We start from the raw sequence: 21,849 nt of genomic DNA, 5'->3' as shown, positions 1-21,849 counted from the left end.
AGATAATATTCTATGGCAATAGAAATGTCAAAGATATGTATTATTTTGTATGCAAAGATTTATTAAAAAGCTGCTAAAATTTGGGGAGGGGAAAGCCCAAAACAACCACCGTGCTCGGAGACTACACCCAATATTATTATATCCAGTTGTAAAAATTCAAAATGTAAAAAGATGACTAACTTCACTATTAATTTAATTTAATGCTTTAATACAGGACTAAAAATTACAAATGCAAACTGGACAGCCCAAAATTGGTATCTGTGTTTTTGGAAACTAAACAATGCTGTTACTACAGGAATGAATTCTCCACTCTCAGTTTCTCTGCCCCATTCAGTCCTGATTCAAAGTGACAGACAGGAACAACTGACTGACTTCCTCAGCTGCCAAAGGAGGAAAGAAGCAAGTATTTGGCCTTTTTTTTTTTTTTTGGCTTTGGAGGGGAAAAGATGTCCTGACTCCCAGTACCACTCAAATTATGGTAAACATCTCAAAGAGATGAAGGGGGTGCCAATGGAGGACAGGCAAAACCAACTGACTTTGGTTCTGCCTCCTTACCTTCTAATAAGTAACAATATCAATAATATAACAAAATATCAGTAATAGTAATACTGCTAATAACTAAAAGAGAAAAGGATTTCTGTATTTGCTGTTTGATCCTCCAGCACCAAATCCTACTAACCCACTGTTCTGTGATGCAGTCACATATTTTACATAGCAAAATATAAAATGTACTCTCAGGGATCTTGTTTAAATATGCTTTTAAAATGTGAACCCTCCACTAAAATCTGAATATGGGCTAAAACAATAGCTCATATTTGACAAGTAGTATGGAAGCAGATTTGCACAATTTAGGCATTGCAGTATTATAGTTAATGAACTAAACATAAGCTTGGAGATAAAAATAAGTGGCGATGTGTGTATTTGTGTGTTTTTAATGAGATAAATAAAGCATACAAGTGAATTTGAGACTTTGGTCACTCACTTGAACTGCCTGAAAGCCATGCAGTATACCAACTCACACTGTTCTTGACAAAGCTGCACCGTGAGAAGTACCTCCCCTACCCGACCTTCTGTTTGTTCAGGACTTACTCTGTATCTGGTATACTCACAAACATCATCCTATCTGATTTCTATGATGGCTCTCTGAAGAAGGCAAAACTATCCCCAATTTACTGCTGAGGGAATAAGCGTTCAAGGTTTTTATAACTTTCAAGAGCCACGGAACATGGGGTTAGACGCACGTTAAATGTCTAACACTAAAGGCCTGATTTTTCCCTACTATACTAGGATATAGGATTGTTTACTTGGATAATGTGTGTATAAATTTCCTACTAGGTAAAAATTGAGGCACTACACTTTTATACACAGTATCTATGATGCTATAAATTTTTTTTAAATGCCAGCAAATTCTCAAAGAAGTCTAGGTTTGAGATTAGCATTGGTACTTAATTCTCTTTATTTTGTACACAGTTTCCAAAGAAGAAATAAGGGTTATTAATAAACTACAGGCTAGATTCTCACCCTAGGAAATTCTTTTCCTAAATATTCTAACTAAACACTGAAAAGGACTTCAATAGAATTTGGCAAATTTGTTTCATGGTATGTAACTTTTTGGTTTCAGGCATCATCTTTATAGTCTTTGGTAGTCAGTGTTTGGGAGAATGAAGTAACTAAGGTTTTAAAAAAGACAAAAGTCAAAACAAACAAACAAAAAAACCTCTGTCATAAACTGTGGAGGAAATTAAAACTTTTCCTAAAAATACTTTTTATTTATGGCAGATCAATAGTCAAGACCCAAGGAACACATACTCCTCAAAATGTTATCAAAAATACTATTATATGAAATTAACCTCACATTTATAAGGGCTTATTAGGTATTTTAGTAAAATATTCTGGGATTCTAGAGCTTTTAAATAAAATCTTTCATAAAGGTAAAAATAGCAAGATGATGAACTGTTACCTTCTTAACGACTGAAAAGGCATGATGCCAATAGGCTAGGTCAGCAAAGAACTGCTGACTAGAGAATCAAGCTAGTTAATCTTCATTATTTAACGTACTCAACAAATATTAATTAAAAGTCTTTTATGTGCCAGACATTGTGCAAATACAAAAAAACTTTCAGAGGTCAAAGTATCAACCCTCTGAAGATATCTTCTAGTTTTATGACCACGAAATTTAGACAAAAGATGCTGTAAAATGAATTTCATTCCCCTACTCCATGTAACCCAAGCTGTTGATCAATCTTATTAATTTCAACTTAAACTGTACCTTAACTAGAAGTAAGCAGTTACTGATGAAGGCACAGTTATCTACAAATTTATACTCTTAATATCTTACTTATCAAACACTGTTACATAACCAAGATGGTCGTTTTATGTATTACACTCAGTTGGTCTTCAGACGCTCCTTTACATTAAATAAAATGTATAAAACGTCCATCAGTTCTTGTTAAATATTTCATTTTTTTTCATTTTACTATTTAAGATGACTAAAATATTTCTGAAACTAGTTACTAGAAAAAATTAAAAATTTACCATGAATTTTGGATGATATTTCAAGATGAAGTAGAAGCACCTTTATCAAGAATACATATTCTAGTAGCTTTAAATTTTTACTCACTTGTGACATACAGTGAGGTTGATGGTTGTTGTTATTTTGTAATTTCCCATGAGACCAACTGTTATTTAAACTTCATCCTGATACAAAAGTATTATTCAGGTTTGTATAGTAGGAGTAGTAAAACCTATGCTAGAATCTTTAGGAGGAACTACAAGGGTATAAGGCTTAGCAGGAACTCAGAGGTTTGAACCTCAACATCACCTGAGGAGATCCCAGGGTGGTTAGAGAATATCAGGTTTATTAGGACAAATAAACGTCCCTGGTTCCTATGCAGAACAGCTTCCACTGGAAATGAGTGTTTGGAATAAATTTGAGATCTTCTAAATTTCTGGTCTGACCTTTAGTGACACAATTCTAAATACAAATACAACAGAGACTCCATCTCTCCCAAAGGGAGGGAAATTTCCATCATTTCGGTAGTGGCTACAAACGAGGCCTCTATGAGGAGAAACACACTGAAAACATGGCTTTCAAATGTCTTTATAGCAGTAGAACCATTTTTGCAAACAAAATATGACCTAAAACCCTTATACAGAAAGCAGTAAGCACAAATCCTACAGTTAAAGTGAGCTAGAGGGGCTCGCTCCAACTTCTCATTAATCCTGACACTGCCCATTCAAAGAACCCCGTGGCCAAGAAGCACAGTAGTAAAAACAATGAATGTGAGTTCCTGCTACCCAGAGGCACTGAGTGCTATTCTCCAAATACTCACAATTTAAAAAGCAGTTCATGGGAATTTTTTATTACAGGGAATTTGGGGGGTATCTTTTCTTTAAAAAAAAAAAAAAGACAAAATGTAATCACACATTTTATATTTCAATTATGAACTAACAGTTAACATTATGCTGACAATATATAAATAAGAATAAAGAATTAGGGGGGAGGGTATAGCTCAGTGGTAGAGTGTGCTTAGCACACACAACGTCCTGGGTTCAGTCCCCAGTCCCTCCATTACTTAAATAAATAAATGAATCTAATTACCCACCCTTCCAAATAAATAAGTAAGTAAGTAAGTAAGAATAAGGACCTCTAGTCTTTGCTCAAATAAAGAGCTTGGAAGTTATCACCCCCATCCGTAGAACAAAAAAAAAGCTAATCAAAATGAATATTAACAACTCTTCTTAAAATCATCAGAGAACTGAGGTCACAAGGCAAACTGTTTCCCTGAAAACTAGACCAAGAGTTGAATACAAAGAATCCCAAATAATTGCTGGTCAGTAAGTGGTAGGAATACTGAGCAGTAACTGATGAGCTGATGGAGGCCTGGTAGGGACTATCCCAAAAGGCAAAAACTCCTGACAGGCCAGTCTGTGGGGAAGCCCACAGTTTTTTGAGTTCTGCTTCCAGGAACGCAGGTTCTCATGGTGAAGAATGGAGGCAAAAAAATCCCTAGCACTTCCAGCAGGGAGAGGAAGAAAGTAATCATTTTTAAATATGCCCAGAGTGTTCTTTTCTCCTTAATGAAGGCATGCCCTCAAGAAAAATTACTTTACCAGAGCCTTATCTGACATAAGGGAAGAGTAATCAGATAACTTGAGACCCTTCAGACTCCCTGTCTCGCAAAAGGGGAGAAAAATAAAGGCTAAAAAACTCTCTTCAGTCATAGCCTCTAGACTTGAAAATTTTAAAAAGTGAGATTTAAATCATGAGGTTATAGAATGCTTCCCCTCTGCAACACCGTACCAGCACATCAACAGCTTCAGTAATGATAACTGTGGATTACAACTGAGAGAGTTGTAAGATACAGACTCTATTTTTAAAGGGGTTTCTAAGGAAACCCAAATACAATAGCAAACGTTAAACAAAGCATAACTCCTTGCCAGATAAACATAAAACTCACACTAAAGGTCTATTTACTTCAGTCCTATTAACTGATAAAACATGTTCGGCTTTTAACAAAACTTGCAAAGCGTGCTAAATGTTAAAAGAAAACAAAACAAAAACCACAGATTGAAGACACAACGCATCAGAACCGGATTCAGACACGGCAGAGATTCTGGACTTATCAGCCTGCGAATTTAAAATAATTATAATTAATATGCTAAGGCTCTAATGAAAAATTGACAGCATATTAGAAGAGATGGGTAACATAAGCGGAGAAATGAAAATGGTAAGAAACAATGCTAGAAATAGAAAATACTGTAACATAAAGAATGCCTTTGATGTAATCATCAGTAGACTGGACATGGCAGAAGAAAGAATTGGTGAGCTTGAAGATATGTCAATAGAAACTTCCCAAACTGAAGAATAAAGAGGAAAAGCAATGAAAAAAAAAATGGAAACAGACTATCCAGGAACTGTGAGACAATTACAAAAGGTGTAACATGTGTACTGGGAATAGCAGAAAGAGAGGAAAGAGAAAAAAGAGAAGAAATATTTGAAGTAAGAGTGGTTGAAAAGTTTCCAAAATTGATGACACACTAAACCACAGATCTAGGAAACTCAGAGAACACCAAGTAGGATAAATGTTAGAAACAACAACAACAATAAAAAACCCCCTACACTTATGCATATCATATTCAAACTGCTAAAAATGAAGGACAAAAGTCTTGAGAGAAGCCAGAGGAAAAAACACCTTACTGAGAGAAGAGCAAAGGTAAGATTATACTGGATGTCTCTTGAGAAACCCTGCACGGAAAAAGAGTAGAGTGAAATATTTAAAGTGCTGAAAGAAAAAGATTCACCAACTTAAAATTTTATGTCCACAAAATTATCTTTCAAAAGTGAAGGAGAAATACTTTCTCACAGACAAAACCTGAGTGCATTTGCACAGCAGACCTGCCTACAAGAAGTGTTAAATGAAGTTCTTGAAAGAAAGATCAGAAACTCAGATCTATATAAAGAAAAGAGGGTGTTAGAGAAGGAATAAGTGGAGATAAAATAAAATATTTTATTTTTCTGACTCTTAACTGATCTAATATATGAACGGTTGTTTAAAATGACAGCAACAATGTATTTAGTGACTATAGCTTTTGGATAAGTGAAATGAATGACATCAATGGCATACAGGACACCAGGAAAGAAGAATACTCTACGGTACGCAAAACATCCATGAAGTAGTATACTGTTGTTTGAAAGTGCACTTAGAGTAGTTGTAAATATATACCTCAAACTCTAGGACAACCATAAAAATTTTCCAAGAAGTATAACTGATATGCTAAGAGAGGAGAAAATGGAACCATGTAAAGTACTCAAAACTAAAAAAAACAGAATAACATGGGAAGATGAAAGAAACAAAAACAAGTGAAATAAACAGAAAATATTTACAAATGTGATAGATATTAACATAACTCTATTAATAGTCAGTTTAATGTGAATGGTCTAAATACAACTGAAAGACAAAGAGATTGGCAGAATAAATTAAAAAAATGTGTAGTTAAATATAAAGACATACGTTAAAAGTAAAGGGAAGGAAAAAGATATACCATGGTAACACTAATAAAAAAAAAAAGAAAGCTGGATTAATTACATTAATTTCAGGAAAAAATAGACAAGAACAAGGATATTATGAGGGACATTACCTAATGATAAGGAGGTCAGTTCTTCTCAAAGACATACAATTCTTAACGTATATGATCCTAACACAAGGCATCAAAACATGAGGCAAAATCTGACAGAACTGCAAGGAGAAATAGACAAACCCACCATTACACTTGGAGAGGTCAGCACACCCCTATCAGTAACCAACAGATCCAGCAGGCAGAACTCAGCAAGGATGCAGTTCGCCCAACCAGCACCATTAATCAATTGGATCTAATTGACATTTATGTAATAGTTCATCCAACAATAGCAGAAGACACATTTTTCTCATGTTCATGTGGACATTCACCAAGACCAACCACATTCTGGGATATAAAACACACCTTAACAAATTAAAAGACAGAAATCATATAAAGTATGCTTTCAGATCACAATGAAATTAAACTAGATATCACTAAATGAAAATGAATATAACATCAAAATTTGTGGGATATAGCTAACTTAGTATACAGAGGAAAAGTTATAGCATTAAATGTTTGCATTAGAGAAGAAGACCTAAAATCAATAATCTAAGCTTCCACTTTGGGAACTAGAGAAAGACAGAGCAATATAAACTCAAAGCAAGCAAGAATGAAAATCAGAGCAGAAATCAATTAAATGAAAACAGGGAATCAATAGAGAAAATCAACATAACCAAAAGTCGGTTCCTTGAAAAGATCAATAAAAGAGATAAACCTTTAGCCAGTTTAACCAAGAATAAAAGAAAAAAACACAAATCACTAATATCAGAAATGAAAGGAGTGCTATTGCTACTAAGCCCACAGATATTAAAAGGCTAATAAAGGAATATTATAAGTAACGTTATGCCACAAATTTGGTAACTTAGATGAAGTGGACCAATTCTCTAAAATATACAATCTGCCAAAACTCACACAAAGGTAATCTGAGTAAGCCTCTAATTATTAAAGAAAGTGAATCAATAAATTAATAACCTTCCAAAAAAAGTATTAGGCCAAGATAGTTTCACTGGGAAATTCTACCAAGCATTTAAGGTAGAAATGATACAAGTTCTCTATAAACCCTACAAAAAAATGGAAGCAGAGTGAATGCTTCCTAATTCATTCTCTGAGGCCAGCATTACCCTAGGACTAAACCCCACAAAGACAGAAGAATACAGACTAGTATCTGTCATAAACACAGATGTAAAAATCACCAAGAAAAACATCAGCAAACAATGTATAAAAAGATCTGTGTACTAATGAAAAATGAATGACGCACTTTGTCACTGTTGGCCCCGTACCTTGAGGCCACTGAGGCCAACTGTGAGAGCACTGAATAACAATATCTTAAGCTAAACTGGAAAAAAAAATTATTTATTTTATTTATTTATTGTAGGTATGGAAGGCTGCTTCAACATTCAAAAATTAATTGATATAACCCATCATATCAATAGCCTAAAAGAAGAAAAAAATCATAATCGTAACAGTAGATGTAGGAAAAGCATCTGACAAAATCTAACACCCACGGATTACTAAAAACTCGGCAGACAGCCCAATTAAAAGCTAAATCCAAACAGGCACCCCACCAAAGATGATATACAGATGGTAAATAAGCATATGGAAAGATGCTCATCATCTTCTGTCATTAAGGAAACACAAATTAAAATAACAGAGATATAGATGGCACATCTACTAGAATGGCTAAAATCTAAAAAACTGACAGTATCAATTGCTGGCTGAGAATATGGAACAACAAGAGCCCTCATTGTTGGTGGGAATGCAAAATGGTGTAGCCACTTTGGAAAATAGTTTGACAGTTTTTTTCAATCTTGAGCTAAAGTTAGTCTTACCTATGATCAAGCAATTGTCATCCTAAATATTTGCCCAAATTAGTTGAAAAATTATGTGCACGAAAACCCTGCATACAAATGTTTATAGCAGCCTTATTTATAATCGTCCAAAACCGAAAGTAACCAAAATGTCCTTCTACAGTTGAATGGATAAGCAAACTGGTGCATCCATACAATGGAATATTATTCAGCAATAAAAATTAGCTATCAAGCCACAAAAGACATGGAGGACCTTAAATAAAGTGAAAGAAGCCAGTCTGAAAAGGCTACATACTGCATAGCTTTCAACTATATGACATTCTGGAAAAGCCAAAACTATACAGAGATATTAAAAAAAAAAAAAATCAGTAGTTGGCAGGAGTTAGAAGGGGTGGCAGTAATGAGACAAATAGGTGAAACACAGGAGATTTTCAGGGTGGTAACAGAATTCTGTATGATACTATAATGGTGGATACATGACATTATGCATGGTCAAAATCTACAGAACTATGTAACACACAGAGTGAATCCTAATGGAAACTATGGACTTCAGTTAATAATAATGTATAAATAGTACTCATAGTACTTTGTTGCCTTCTGCTACTTTAATATTTTAACTTTTTGATCCAACTGTAATTTAGTTTCATGTATAAAGTGAAGTATGAAAAAAATAATTAAACAAACCTAATTACTTCCCTCTCCAAAAAAATTTGAAAAATATAAAATCGAGCAAGGCTCAGTAAATGTTAAAAAATAATAAAATTACTAAAAATTTAATAAATAAAGAAAAGAAAAAGAAAAGAATCTATATTATACATAAAAAAGAAGAATTACAACTACAAAAAGACCATGTAAAGTATGGTTCTACCACAGAACTATAACCAAGTTAAATGTATACCCAAAGTCTCTTTAAATTCCATGCAAAGAAAAAAGTATTCAATAATTCCAACTTTGCATTTGACAATAATACATCAGTGAAGGAAATAATTTCAGTTCTAAATCTGATAGAAAAAGAAAGATTCTTAATATTCTTAATCTTATATGAAAGAAATTAAAGCATAGCCATTTAGGGACAAAAGCTATGACATGTATTTTTCCTCCCGAAATTGAAACTGAAAATGTATACAGTCATCCTTGGTATCCACTGCAGACTGGTTCCGGGTCCCCCTTGCATACCAAAATCTGCAGATGCTCAAGTCCTTTGTATAAAATGGTGAAATATTTGCATATAGCCTAAGCATATCCTCCTGTATACTTCAAATCATCTCTAGATTACTTATAATACCTAATACAATGTAAATGCTACAGAAATAGTTGCCAGTGTACTGCAAATTCCAGTTCTGCTTTTTGGAACTTTCCATTTGGGGGAATATTTCTGATTCATGGTTGGTGGGATCCTTAGATGCAGATATGAAGGGACCACTATAATAAAATTCTTTACTCTCTTCATGTCCTTATGCTCTTAATATCCTAGGATGGTCATAACTAGCTCCTTCCTTAATTCCCTGCACTTGCTATTCTAACTGGGACTATTATGCATGACAAACTCCTATTCACTCTTTAATACCCAACTCAAAAGCAATGTCTATAGTGAAACTTTTCTAACCATCCCAGCATTACATTAACTGTCCATTATGCTGCCAATAATGCTATAAAACTATCTCTTTACAGTAATTTAAACTGGAATTTACTTGTTTTTTGGATCTGCTTCCCTGAAAGCTTAGTGTTTCTAAGCTTCGTGTTTCTACTTCCTAGAATCAAACTGAACACATTACCAATTCAGTATCTAAAAATGGCTTTGAAAATTGATAGGGTCTAAGAAGTCTTGTTGAGTCTATCCCTTCCAGAAAAGAAGAGGTGTCATCAAATTCTGTAACACTTATTCTACTAGCAAGATGGGAAACTGCTGCACACTTGGGTTCACTAATTCTTCCAGCAATTTTTTTTTCTTCTTGAAATACTCTAAACCCTTCATCTAAAGCAGCTATTCTCAAACTGTTTAGTCAACAAACAGCATTAACTGACTACCTACTCCATTGGCTACTATTTGCTATGGAAAAATAAAAACAGAATCTCAAAAATAGGGGAAAGAACAAAATTTGACATCAGTGAAAAAAGTTTTAAATTAACTTAACAACGTTTAAACAAATAAACAAAAAAGATGGTTGAATTAAATAAATGAAGGAAATAATCTGAGACAACCTAAAGCATTTTAAACAAACTTTCTGGCAGATTTTACATTATGACCTACATACACACATACATATTATATGCATACATAACTGGAAACAATACTTACCCTTACCAACATAATGGAATCTGATATATTTTATTCACTTTTTTCACTGAAAAGAAAAACAAGCAAAACCTTCCTCGTAGACCTGCCAAAATGATTTCATGACCTCACTACTGGGTTGAGATTGATACGTACTGTCCAAAGATACTTTGCGTACTATCAATAATCCCCAGGCTACACTGATAGCCACAATCTTACTACAAATCTGTATATAAAGTTTACAGTGAAATATAGTATCTATATCACAAAAATTTATTAATAGTAAATATAACTTTAAAAGGATATGGTAATTACTGTAGTTACTTAGGAAAAGTGAAAGGTAATCGGTGAGATCTATGAAATGAAGGATATTATTGTCTATGAAGGCAAGTGTTTTAGTCCTAGAGCTCTAAAAAGTGACAGGGCAAAGCTTCTTAGCTGAGTACTGTTAAAGGAACTGAGATTTTAGCTTAAACAATTTTATTCTCAAGTTTTCCTTCAAGTTTAAGAAAGCCCTGTTCAGTAAGTTCAAGTCCAGTCACTGCTCATCTCAGTTATTTAAGACAAATCATTGTTCCTAACAGATTATTACCTTTAAGTTTCTGTTGTATAGAAATTCTACAGCTGCCACTAACTTCAAATCACCTCTAAAAACCTATCTCTTTTCATAGCCAGATATAATCAAATCCTTGACTGATTTTCTTTCGTTAAAAACTAACAGTGAAACATTCTTTAATAATTACCATTAGGCAGTGAAGCTCTTTCCACCACTTACATACATTTCTTAGCTTAGGTACCATGGGATCTACATAAATATCACTTTTAACATAAAATATTTTTGCTAGAAGTTAGTGGTTTCCAAAGAAAATTTTCATGAAACTACAGATGACAGAAATCTAAATACAAAAGCATTCCAGAATAAAGAACATTTGTGTATCAAATAAAGTTGCCATTTACTTTTTACAAGACTGCCACAGACACATGAAGTTGTGACCAGGTTTTCTCACTGGTTCTCCGTGTTGACTAGATGCACTGAAGGGAGAAGGCTGAGAACCGCTGGGCTGGCTCTGCACTTGTGCAGCTGGTGAAGGTGTCACAGGAGTGTTCTGTGAAAAAGCACAACCACACAGTTTGTGAAATGACACTGAAAAATGTTCTTATCTTACAGTATAGGCTTATAAACTTGATTACATTGATAGTTAAGCACTTCCAACTATAAAATTCACATTTGTAGTTTTAATGATTATTTTTCAGAAACTCCTTAAAAAGATAACAAATTTTACAAATATATTTAAGAAGTCAAATTCATTTCATATGAATCACAGAGGCAAAATCATATTGTTATTATTGCCATGAATATATATTATTTAGAATTAAGGTTTTTTATATTAACAAAATTGGGTACAAACACAATTTAGATTAAAACAAGAAAAAATATATTACAAATGCACCCTTTTGATTTATTTACATATATTCTTCACAAGAAAAAAAAAAACCAACTGCAAATTATTTCTTTTATAATATTTCCTTTTAGATTTGAATGAATAACATAAAACAATACATAGTAAAAAGCAAAGAAGATTTCATACATTAGAAATGATATAACCATATAAGTAGAATGTTGTAAAAATTATGTTACAGTAAATGCTATTTTAACTAACAACTTTAGTCTTTAAAGTTGCTCTTACAAGTAAAAGGATTCTAACTGCAGGCATAAGCCTTTAAAACATAAGCTCCATTTTTTTCTCCTCTAAATCCCATCCACCTCTCTGAAAAACATATAATAATTATAATGTAGCTTAAAATAATTTGAGGCAACACATTTCCTTTGAAGCATTAACTCAGATTTCATTCATAACATATATACCACAAAGAAAAACAATATTAAATTTCTCACAAAAATGGTACCACACCATTTTCAAAGCATTAGGCAATACACTTAAACTTTGGGAAAATATTAAATATATTTATTTATAAGGTATTACTGGAAATAGTGGAGCAAAACTAAGTTAAAAATTGCTGAAAATATATTATTGAAAGCCATAACACAAAAATGTAAGGCAATAGCATAAAAATGAAAAAAGAAAGAAAATAAAATGCTAAAAGAAAAAGTTTTCAGAAATGTGAACTCATAAGAACTTTGAGTTCTAAGCTCCAAGAAAAAAAATCTACTTTGGAATGTGACTGAAGTTGTTTCTATAACAGGGTCCCAGTCCTATGATTTTATAATATTTGTAAGAAAACACATCCATGCATGAAAAACATGCATTTTAGGGCAGTACAGGCATCATGGATGGGATATGGACTTACTTAAAATTTCAATCTGCCTCTTAACTAGCTATGTGACCCTGGGCAACCTACTTAACCTCTCTGATCCTCAACTCCCTCATCTGTAAGATGTTAAGTAATAAAATCTAACCTCTGGGACGGTGAGAAGACTAGAGAACCTATACATGAAGAGCCTAGCTCAAGATTCTCGCTAAGTGGTAACTGTTACTACTATTACTTATGCTAACAGAGAAGTCTAGAGGGAAACCATATTTTTGGAGGAAAGATGATGAGTTCACTTTGGGAACAGTGACAGATCAATAAGCACAATTATCCTCAATAAAAATTAAAGCTGGAAACATGGATCTGACAATCATTCACCTGCGAATTCTCAAAGCCATGAAGACTAACAGTGAGAAAGCAGAAGTGGGGCTGTGGGGTGGGGAAAAAAGAGGGTCAGAGAGAAAGGAAGGGAAGATAACATTAGAACCAATCTATTTACCAAAAAATTAGTCAAATCGTTTCCTTGAAATGAAAATATTGCACTAAAAATCCAGGAAATTCTAGTAAGTAGGAGTAACCAAGAGGATCAGTTTGAGCCAAATACAAATATTGAAAAGTGACAGTTATAAATACAATCCTAGAATTTTAATTAATGGGTAAATTTGTCAGAGCTATCGAATTCCCTCAGAATGAACTTTCTGGTTCCCTACACCAGTACCATTTACTTGAAGTATTTTATTGACTATCTTGTCACATATTTGTAAATTAAGCTTATTTCTGTATAAGTACAAAGTTCTATCCTATTTTTTCCTTCATCGTGAAACTCTTAGTTGTGTCACACAGAAAATTTAGTAACAAGGAATCATAGGGTATTTTAACCCCAATTGTTAATGATTAATGAGGGATGTGGCAAGGATGACTGAAGTTAATCCAAGCTGTTAAATTAAAAGTGAATAAGAGACATATTAACCAAATGCAATGTGTAGAAAGCTTGTGGATCCTAATTCGAACAAACTGTTTAAAAACCACATTTTTAAAGAAAATTAGGGAACACTGAGCATGAACTGGGTGTCAGATAATATTAAGAAACTACTACTTTTGTTAGGTGTGACTTGATATTATGGATATATATATATATTTACATATATAAATATACACTAAGGTATTCACTGGTGAAACAAAGTAATATTTGGGATTTACTTCAGTACTTCAGGAAAAAATAATGATGGAGAATAGATGAAACTAAAAAGGCAAAATGGTGATATTTAAAGCTAGGTCTTGGAGACACGGAGGCTTACTGGCTCTACCTTTGTGTATATTTAAAATTTTTCACAGTAAAAAGTAAACAAATGACAACAAGAAAATTAAATAGAGCTAAATATATCAATGAAACAAAAAGAATTAAAGTACTTATAGAATGTATCAAGTGAGAAATTCCAAGACATATTTTCTTTGATCATAGGAGTTAATATTTTTAGGTTTCCTCCTATATTAAAAAGATACACATTTCTTTCAACAAAGCTACTTTTTAAATAGGTTGCTTGTATTGTATTGCATGTTTTTCCAAGTACCACATAAATTATGTTTTAAGAACTAGGTTTTCTACATGAGATGCAAAATATATTTCTTTAAGGATATAAAATTTTACTTTTTCTTAACATTATTGCGTACTGTGAACTGCCCCATCATTAGCCATAACTCTAACTCAAATATCAATGTAAAAGTAGGTCTCAAAGTCATGTTTTTTTTGGAATGATCACTTTTGAGGTATATTCCTTACTCTATTGAGAAAGAACTAATTTTTCATTTTATAGGACATCTCCAGTACTGTGTGACCAAAAAGGTAAAATTACCCAAAGAATGAATGTGATTCCTTTTGTAATGTAAAATTATCTAAAAATGTTAATGTAGCAGTTTTGTTTTTGGCAAAGGTATTTTTTGTTAAAATTAAGAAGTTATAATCTTGCCTTCCTTTATTATTTTTTAAAGAGTAAATTACAGCTAAAAATTCTAATTATATGGATAACATTTTCTGATCTAGAACTCAATATCTTAAGTTCTTTAATGCTTACTTTCTTATTAATATTAAGCTTTAAAAGCCTTAGAATAAGACTAAAATTTTAGCATTCAATTTGTGTTAGAAAAACTACAGTCATAATTTATTCTTCTCAAAATAAATTCCTTACTTAGTAATGAAATACTGTGTTCAAATCTAGCTACACATTTTGAAAGCTACTTAGTAAATGGAATTGGTTGAGACAAACAGAATGATGAACAGACCAGACAATATGACACCTAAGGTCTAACTGAAAGAATTAAGAAAATATACTCTAAAGAAGAGATAAGTAAGGAGAGAGGAAGGAAAGACACTTTTAAGTGCTTATAGGAACAAGAATTAGATTTACTCTAAATGATGTAAAAGAGACTAACTCAGTCTAGATATAGTATAGATCTTTAGAGAACAGAATTAATACAATAATAGAAATCATCAGAAATGAGATCTTTCTGTGTGTGGGAAGATTACTTCAACTCTTAAAAATGAGGGTTTTGGACAAGATAATATCTAAAACTCTTTCTGCTCTAATACTCCCTCATTTTCTCAAACTATCAAGTGTTTTCCTTTCATTAAGTATAAATTCAGATAATCAATACATACCAAGCCTGTTTTGTAAGAAAACATTGAAATGTATAAAAAAATTATGTTTAGTGGCAATGCCTTTTTTAATTTTTACACTGTACTAGTACAAGTCTATAAATCTAATAGTGTAGTTAATTTACAATGTTAGTTTCAGGTATACAGCAAAGCGAGTCAGTGATACATATAAATACATACACACACATATACATATATTTTTTTCAAATTCTTTTCCATAAGCAGTAATATTCCTTAAAAAAAAATTAAAATGACATTCTTGTGTCTCTTGCTAAAATGATTGTCTATGCCTATGGCCAAATGCCGCCCTCTTGAGGCTACAGAAATGCTTTCTGATGGGTTGAGTAACCTTAAACTCTATCAAAGAAAGAAAGGGACCAGGAATATGCCAATATCCAGTGCTAGACAGCACCATATGAGAAATGACTTGTGTGGGAAGGACAGGGAACTGACGAGCAGCATCTCTAAAATGCCTTAAGTAGGTACATCCTTAAGTTAACTATTTTTACATACAAGAATTTGGCACGGCATCAAATCACGGGATTAACATATTCAGCTATATTCAGCATGTGTTTTATATGTTCCTGAAAAAGACAAGTCTTTAGGTAAGTATTTGTAACTAATTTTCTTCCATTTTTAATTCATTTTTATTCTTTTATATGCTAATCTGGCTTTATGGCTCCAGCAGATACCAATTCATGAAGAGTGGAAAGGAGCAGGGCTGCAGGAAACAGTATCCATATTGTTGCACTTTACCTTGCAAATGTAACATTGGAAATAAGCAGCCTGGAATAAAGAAATGCTGCCTTGAAGTACAATTTACTTTGTATTTATATAAACTACCCAGCTAAATACTACTTATATACAAAATCTATGGTTATATCATTTACTTTCATATATTTTCTCCTTTATTTGTTGTTGGTATTTTTTCTATAATGAAATTAATACAGCTGATTAATGGGAGTCAGAAAGAACAAAACTGAGAAAAGAAAGATTAAATAACAACGGTATCAGAAAGAATTATTTGTCGGCCATTTTCAGCAGGGACACTTCCCTGCAGTCTTTCTAGCCCTGCGCGTTTTGCAAGTCTCAAAGTCCCTTCTTGGGTTAAAAGTGCCTCCTTAACATCCAGACCCCTTGAAATGGTGGAAATAGTAAGGTATGGCTGAAAAATCACATTTATCACATTTAAGTTCCTCTATTTCATCTGTCCTTTTAAGGTACCAATTCAAATAGTGAATAAAATAGTGTCAAACCAAGGTCTAAAAATGCAACTGTGAGAGTACATAAAGAAATGGAAAGAATCTGGGCAACAGTGGAAATGTTTTTTTATTAGCAGGCTCTTAAAGAGGCACGACAGCCTGGCCTTCAAAGGAGACTTGGGATGCCATCTTGAATCACTGATAATTCTTTAGCCTTTGTGGGTACTTTATCCTATTCGTGAAGATAAAATACGCTTGCACCATTACTGAGTGCCAGACTGTGAAGCAGGCACTGTGCTGAGAGCTACACATATGAATCCTGGTCTTTCTGTTTCTCACTCTTGTAGACACCATGCATGTTATGTCTCTTTTTCTTTACAAAGTTTAAAATTTCTACATGCCAACCAAATATGAATTTTAGGAATAAAGAATGTGGCTATTTATTTATACTGATGTATAGTTGATTAACAATGTTAAGAATGTAGCTATTTGAAATAAACTACATTCTTGGGGAGAATACATAAAAATTTAATACATTTTTTTCAGATTATGAATAAAAGACATTAATTTTATGGCTTGAATTAGATGGATATATGTCCAATGTGTTAAGTTTTAGCATTAATATCCTAAAATTATCATTTGGTGGTACTCACATCTTATATTCTAGTAGTTAAAATAATATGTTTGTTATAAAAGGGATATTGAGAACTTTACAAAGGAATCTTTTAGAATAGTGGAGAAATGGGTAAAAAGCCTGAGTTTTGGTTTCAGACACACACCCAGGTTTCAGTCTTGGCACCACTTCATGTTAGTTGGTAACCTTGGGTGAGTTATTTAGCACCTTGAGGCCTCATGTCTAAAACAGTCACTACAATTTTTACCTAACAGATGCTTAGAGGATCAAATGAGAAAACCCTTTAGTGCTAAGTTCCTAATACAGGTCCTACTCTTGGTGAGTAATACTGTTCATTTTTTTGTTATTTAGGTATCATTACTGAATATAACCACACTGGAAGATTAAGGACAAAAAAATGAGGGTTGATTCAACAATTCCACAGTAATGGAGTTTTTCCTCTAATTTGGCTTGTTCTATTATAACTCTTTAGGATTATAAAGGAGCCTAAGAGGCGAAAAAAGAGTCAAGTCAACATAATCAAGATGAACTGGTAAATTATTAAATATAAAAAAAAAATAAAACTCAATGTGTTGAATGCTTATTATATGTTAGAGGTTGCACTATTACAATTTTTTTAGTTTGCTTAAATAAGTGAAAAACTCAACTTGCAGAAGAAGCTTGAGTAAAAAAGTATGTTCTACCAAAACTCCATATTAACTACTGCCTTGTATATAATACCCACTGAAGGACACTCAACGTATTTAGGGGCCCTGAAACAAATCTAAGCACTACTAACACATGAATTAAAGATCTCATTACGCCCCCAGAGCAGCACTGTCCTGCTTTATCCATTCACATGAAGAAAGATACATATTAGAGGATGAAGTGTTCTGAAGCAAGCAATTCTTTGTTTCCATCTTTCATTTTGCTCCCCCACCCTCCCCTGCTGTCTAGATTTGGTCCCAATACAACAATGGCCATAGATCTTTTGTCATCATCGCAAGTACAGAGAAAAAGCCCAAGCCAGAAGAGAGGCAGCAGAGCTGGCAACACACACAAAGTTCTGGCCACGCAGTAATCAGGAAAAAGAGAATGAAGAAGTCATAATCCAGGAAATAGCACACAAGATTGTCCTTGAAGTCTTTACAGGCTGACTGGACCCTTAATTTAGTCAGTAGCACTGATCCTAGAGAACACTGTATTTACTAAGCCATGCAGAGATGGGACAGTAGACATTAAAAAGGGAATAGGAGCAACAAAGTAGACCAAAGGAGTAAGAGACAAAATTTAAAGTATCACAAGAGCTGAAACAAATTGAAATTATGAGAAATAAACCTTTTTAATGAATAAAGGCAACTAATTCAATACATAAATTTAACAAGAACACACTTGATAAGATTCTTATGGGAGTCACTTTTTTTTTTTTTTTAAACAAAAGTACTGTGGAAAGAGTCACAAAAAAACACTCATGTCAAAATTAAATACAGAAATTCCCCTCTGGAGTACTCTTAGCAAACCTCTTCCTACCCCCACACCAAAAGGAGACTAAGTTACATTTTTTAAATTCTCCAAAAGATGTTAGATTACAAGAGCTTCTCTAACTTGGGTCTACAAAATAGATTCTTTAAACATGTGCTAAAGTTAACAATTGAAAATTGTTTAGTATTACGAAAAACGGAAAAAAATATAAGAGCACGGCAGCATGAGGACACTGATGAGCTGACACAGCTAACGCTTCAAGGTGAGACACGGGAGAACAGTGCATTTCCCCTGGAAACCAGAGTGACAGATCAGGATTCTGGCAAGAGGAACGTGAGAGGAGGAGGACTCACCTGCGGGACCGCACTCTGTACGTAGGGCAGCGGATGCTGCTGCTTCTGCTGCACAGCACTTTCTATTGCTACTTTAGCTACCGTGCTGGGATCGGCTCCGGCTGGCACGGCAACCATTGTTGCACTGCAGCCAGCATTGTTGGGGTCACTGATTGTAACGATTCTAACTCCTACTTTATTTGGAATTCCTGTGACTGTTTCCCTATCGTTATCCTCTGCTGGCCGCTTTACAGTTTTGCATTCTGCTGTGCCATTTGTGGACCGAATGTCAGATGACAGGGCAGGAGGATGGGACACTCTTGATCCTGAGTGGGGAACAGCTATGATTTGATGCCCCTGTATAACAGAGGTTGTAGAATGTGGTGAGACAACTACACTTGGGCGTTGCTGAGGCACATCTGAATTCAAACTTGAAGCTAGAGGTCCGTTAGGCAAATCAGTACCACTGAACGACTGTGCTGCCACGTTTGGAGCCTCCTGTGTACTGCTCACAGATGGCGAGCCACCCAAAGTTAATATAGGTCCGTTAGAAATTCTCTCTAGCTGATCACCTTTGGCAGTATCTTGCTGAGTGGCATCTAAAGTCCCTTGTGGCTCCACTGGAGATATCTCACCATTTCCTACATGGTTGGAAGTTTTGTGATTTGGAATGTTTTTGCTTAAGTGAGAACCATCTCCTTTATCAAAATCACAGATTCCGTTAACTAGAGGTTTTTTCAAATCACTTTTAATATCCTGCATGTCCATTTGTTCTGAGTTCTGTTTTCCAGACGCTCCATTCTCACCCAATTCTAATGATGGCCCATTACTGATTAGTGAGCACTGATTATTAGCCTCACTTTGAATTTTCCCTGAGTTTGAAGGAGGTAGACTTGAGTCATTGTACTTTCTCCCATTTAGAAGACTTCCCACTTGCATTTCATTTTCCTTTGTATCCCCATTGCTGGTGTTCGTGGCTCCTCGTCGGCAGGACGGGTTCTCCATGACTTCAATTTTACGTTCATGAACGTGTAAACCTGTTGCTTCTTTTGCTTCCTCCTCCTTTTGGCAGATTATTTTATCACCTTTGAATGGGGGGGTAGCAGTAGTACAAGATGATTGTCCAGCTGGAGATGCTTGAGTGGCTGGAAGCGTTTGCACCTGAAGTCCAACTCCCGCCTGGGTCCCGCTCATGGTGATTCCTGCTGGAGCAATGAGCTGAGTTGCATTTCCCTGACTCACAGTTGCAGTTGCAAAACTTGTATTTGGCACAACTGTTATGGTTACCTGGTTGCCAGAAGTCCCTTGGAAAATGGTTGCTGGGCTATTTGAGATCAGTGGGCCTGGCAATATTTGTAAGTTCGAGATGGGCACGGTTTGCACTCCCCCTGTGGGTGGCATTGCACTTTGGACCAACTGAACATTTTGCTGCCCAACCAGTAGCTGCTGAGCTGGAGTTTGTCCCTGCACTCCAAAACCTGCTGCTTGATTGTTGGCCACCTGGTATACCACCTGAGGGCTAGGAGCTCTGGCATTATTAGGGGGAGGAATCTGTGGAGCTGGGAGAATAAGCTTACCACCTGGAGTGGAAGGACCACGCTTTGGAAGCAGCAGCTGTTTTATTAGACTTGACTCACCAGAAGCAGGCTGGCCAACCCCCGCATTCGCCTGCTGTGGCTGCACCTGCACCTGCACTTGTGGCTGCTGCACTTGTACTTGCACCTGCTGCGGTGGGGGTGCTGGTGAGTGCTGCTGCTGTTGCTGCCTTTTCACAGACAGCATCTGGCTGACAGTAGGGGGTGGTCCCTGTGACTGAGGGGTGCAAGAAGAGGACATGGCAGTAGGAACTTGGTTATTAGTAGCTGGGACAGGTGATGGTGAGGAAGATGGAGTTATGTTTGGTTGTCCAGTTAGCTGAACTGCCTGACCAGCTGGAAGAGCTGCTGGGTTAGCAAGGACAATCTGGTGAATGGCTGGTGCGTAAGTCTGACCTTGTTGAGCTGGCTGGCTTACAATCACTACACTTTGCTGGGCAGGCTGCTGTGGCTGTTGGATAGGCTGTTGTACCACAGTGGATGACACTTGCTGAGAAGGGAGAGGTTTTGGTGCAATGTTCTGAAATCCTACCCTTGAGGGCTGTGGACTTGGGACACCAGCAATGGTAACCATTTGTCCTGTAGCTACCTGAAAATTCTGCACTGAAGTTGCCGAGACAATGTTGGATGCAGAAGTCGTTACGTACTGCGGGGGTGCTATGATAACGGTGTCCTGTGGCTGACTACCAGCCGATGTCTGCTGAGATGAAGTCTGCACAGGTTGGGGTGACGTGGTGATTAACTGTTGACCCTGTGAAACTGTAGAAGTACATGCTGGTAAGTTCTGTACTCTGCCAAATATGTGACTCTGCGGGACAGCCTGCTGAATTACCGTGACAGGAGTGCCAGAAGGTATCTGTCCCGGAACCACTGTGTGCAATGGAGACTGCTGTGGAATCACAGGTGGATGGTGAAGCAATGTCTGGGAATTTACAACTGTAACAGGCTGTGGCCCTGTGCTGTGATTCGGAACCACAGAACTCTGGGCAGCTCCTCCTCCCACAGCAATAGTAACAGGAACTGCTGTCTGGGGTATAGAATTCTGGATTACTGTAGCCTTAACGACTTCACAAGGAACTGGAGCTTTATTCTGAATGACAGTCACTGGAGCATTCTGCTGCTGGTGGGTATGAACTGAAGGATTTGGTGGAATTCTTGAAACAGTCTGTGCCACGGTATGAACACCTTGCACTGGAAAAGACATTTGTGTTGCAGTCAAACTTGAAGACTGGTTGGTAACAGGAGTCCTCTGAAAATGGTTTCCTACAGTTTGTGGTCCATGAGGGATTCCTGAAAATATGGGGAAAAGTCAAAATTCATAATTAAATGACTGAAAAGCTCCAATGTAGGAATTATTTTACCTAAGTCAAAAGAAAATCGTTTTAAGCAACTAGCAAGTTTGCATCATATGAATATGATAAAATAACAGAACAAGAGTTACTGAAAAACAAGGAAACGTTATACATCTTAAATGTATATGAGATACATCTTCATTAAG

General features: G+C 35.3%; 1 protein-coding gene across 1 annotated transcript in view; it reads right to left on the bottom strand.

Annotated features, from left to right (window-relative positions):
- The window catches only part of ARID2 (AT-rich interaction domain 2), a 137,094-nt gene that overhangs the window by 18,645 nt on the left and 96,600 nt on the right, over positions 1-21,849 (bottom strand). The window contains exons 15-16 of the mRNA XM_031462714.2: positions 18,778-21,641; positions 11,161-11,309 (exon numbers count right to left, since the gene is read on the bottom strand). Of these exons, the coding sequence (XP_031318574.2) occupies positions 11,161-11,309; positions 18,778-21,641 (3,013 nt within the window). The remainder of the gene's footprint in view (positions 1-11,160; positions 11,310-18,777; positions 21,642-21,849) is intronic.

This window comes from Camelus dromedarius, chromosome 11, assembly GCF_036321535.1.
Source record: "Camelus dromedarius isolate mCamDro1 chromosome 11, mCamDro1.pat, whole genome shotgun sequence".
NCBI classification, from domain to species: domain Eukaryota; kingdom Metazoa; phylum Chordata; class Mammalia; order Artiodactyla; family Camelidae; genus Camelus; species Camelus dromedarius.
Note: the sequence above shows the minus strand (reverse complement) of the source record. Positions and strands in the feature narration are given on the sequence as shown.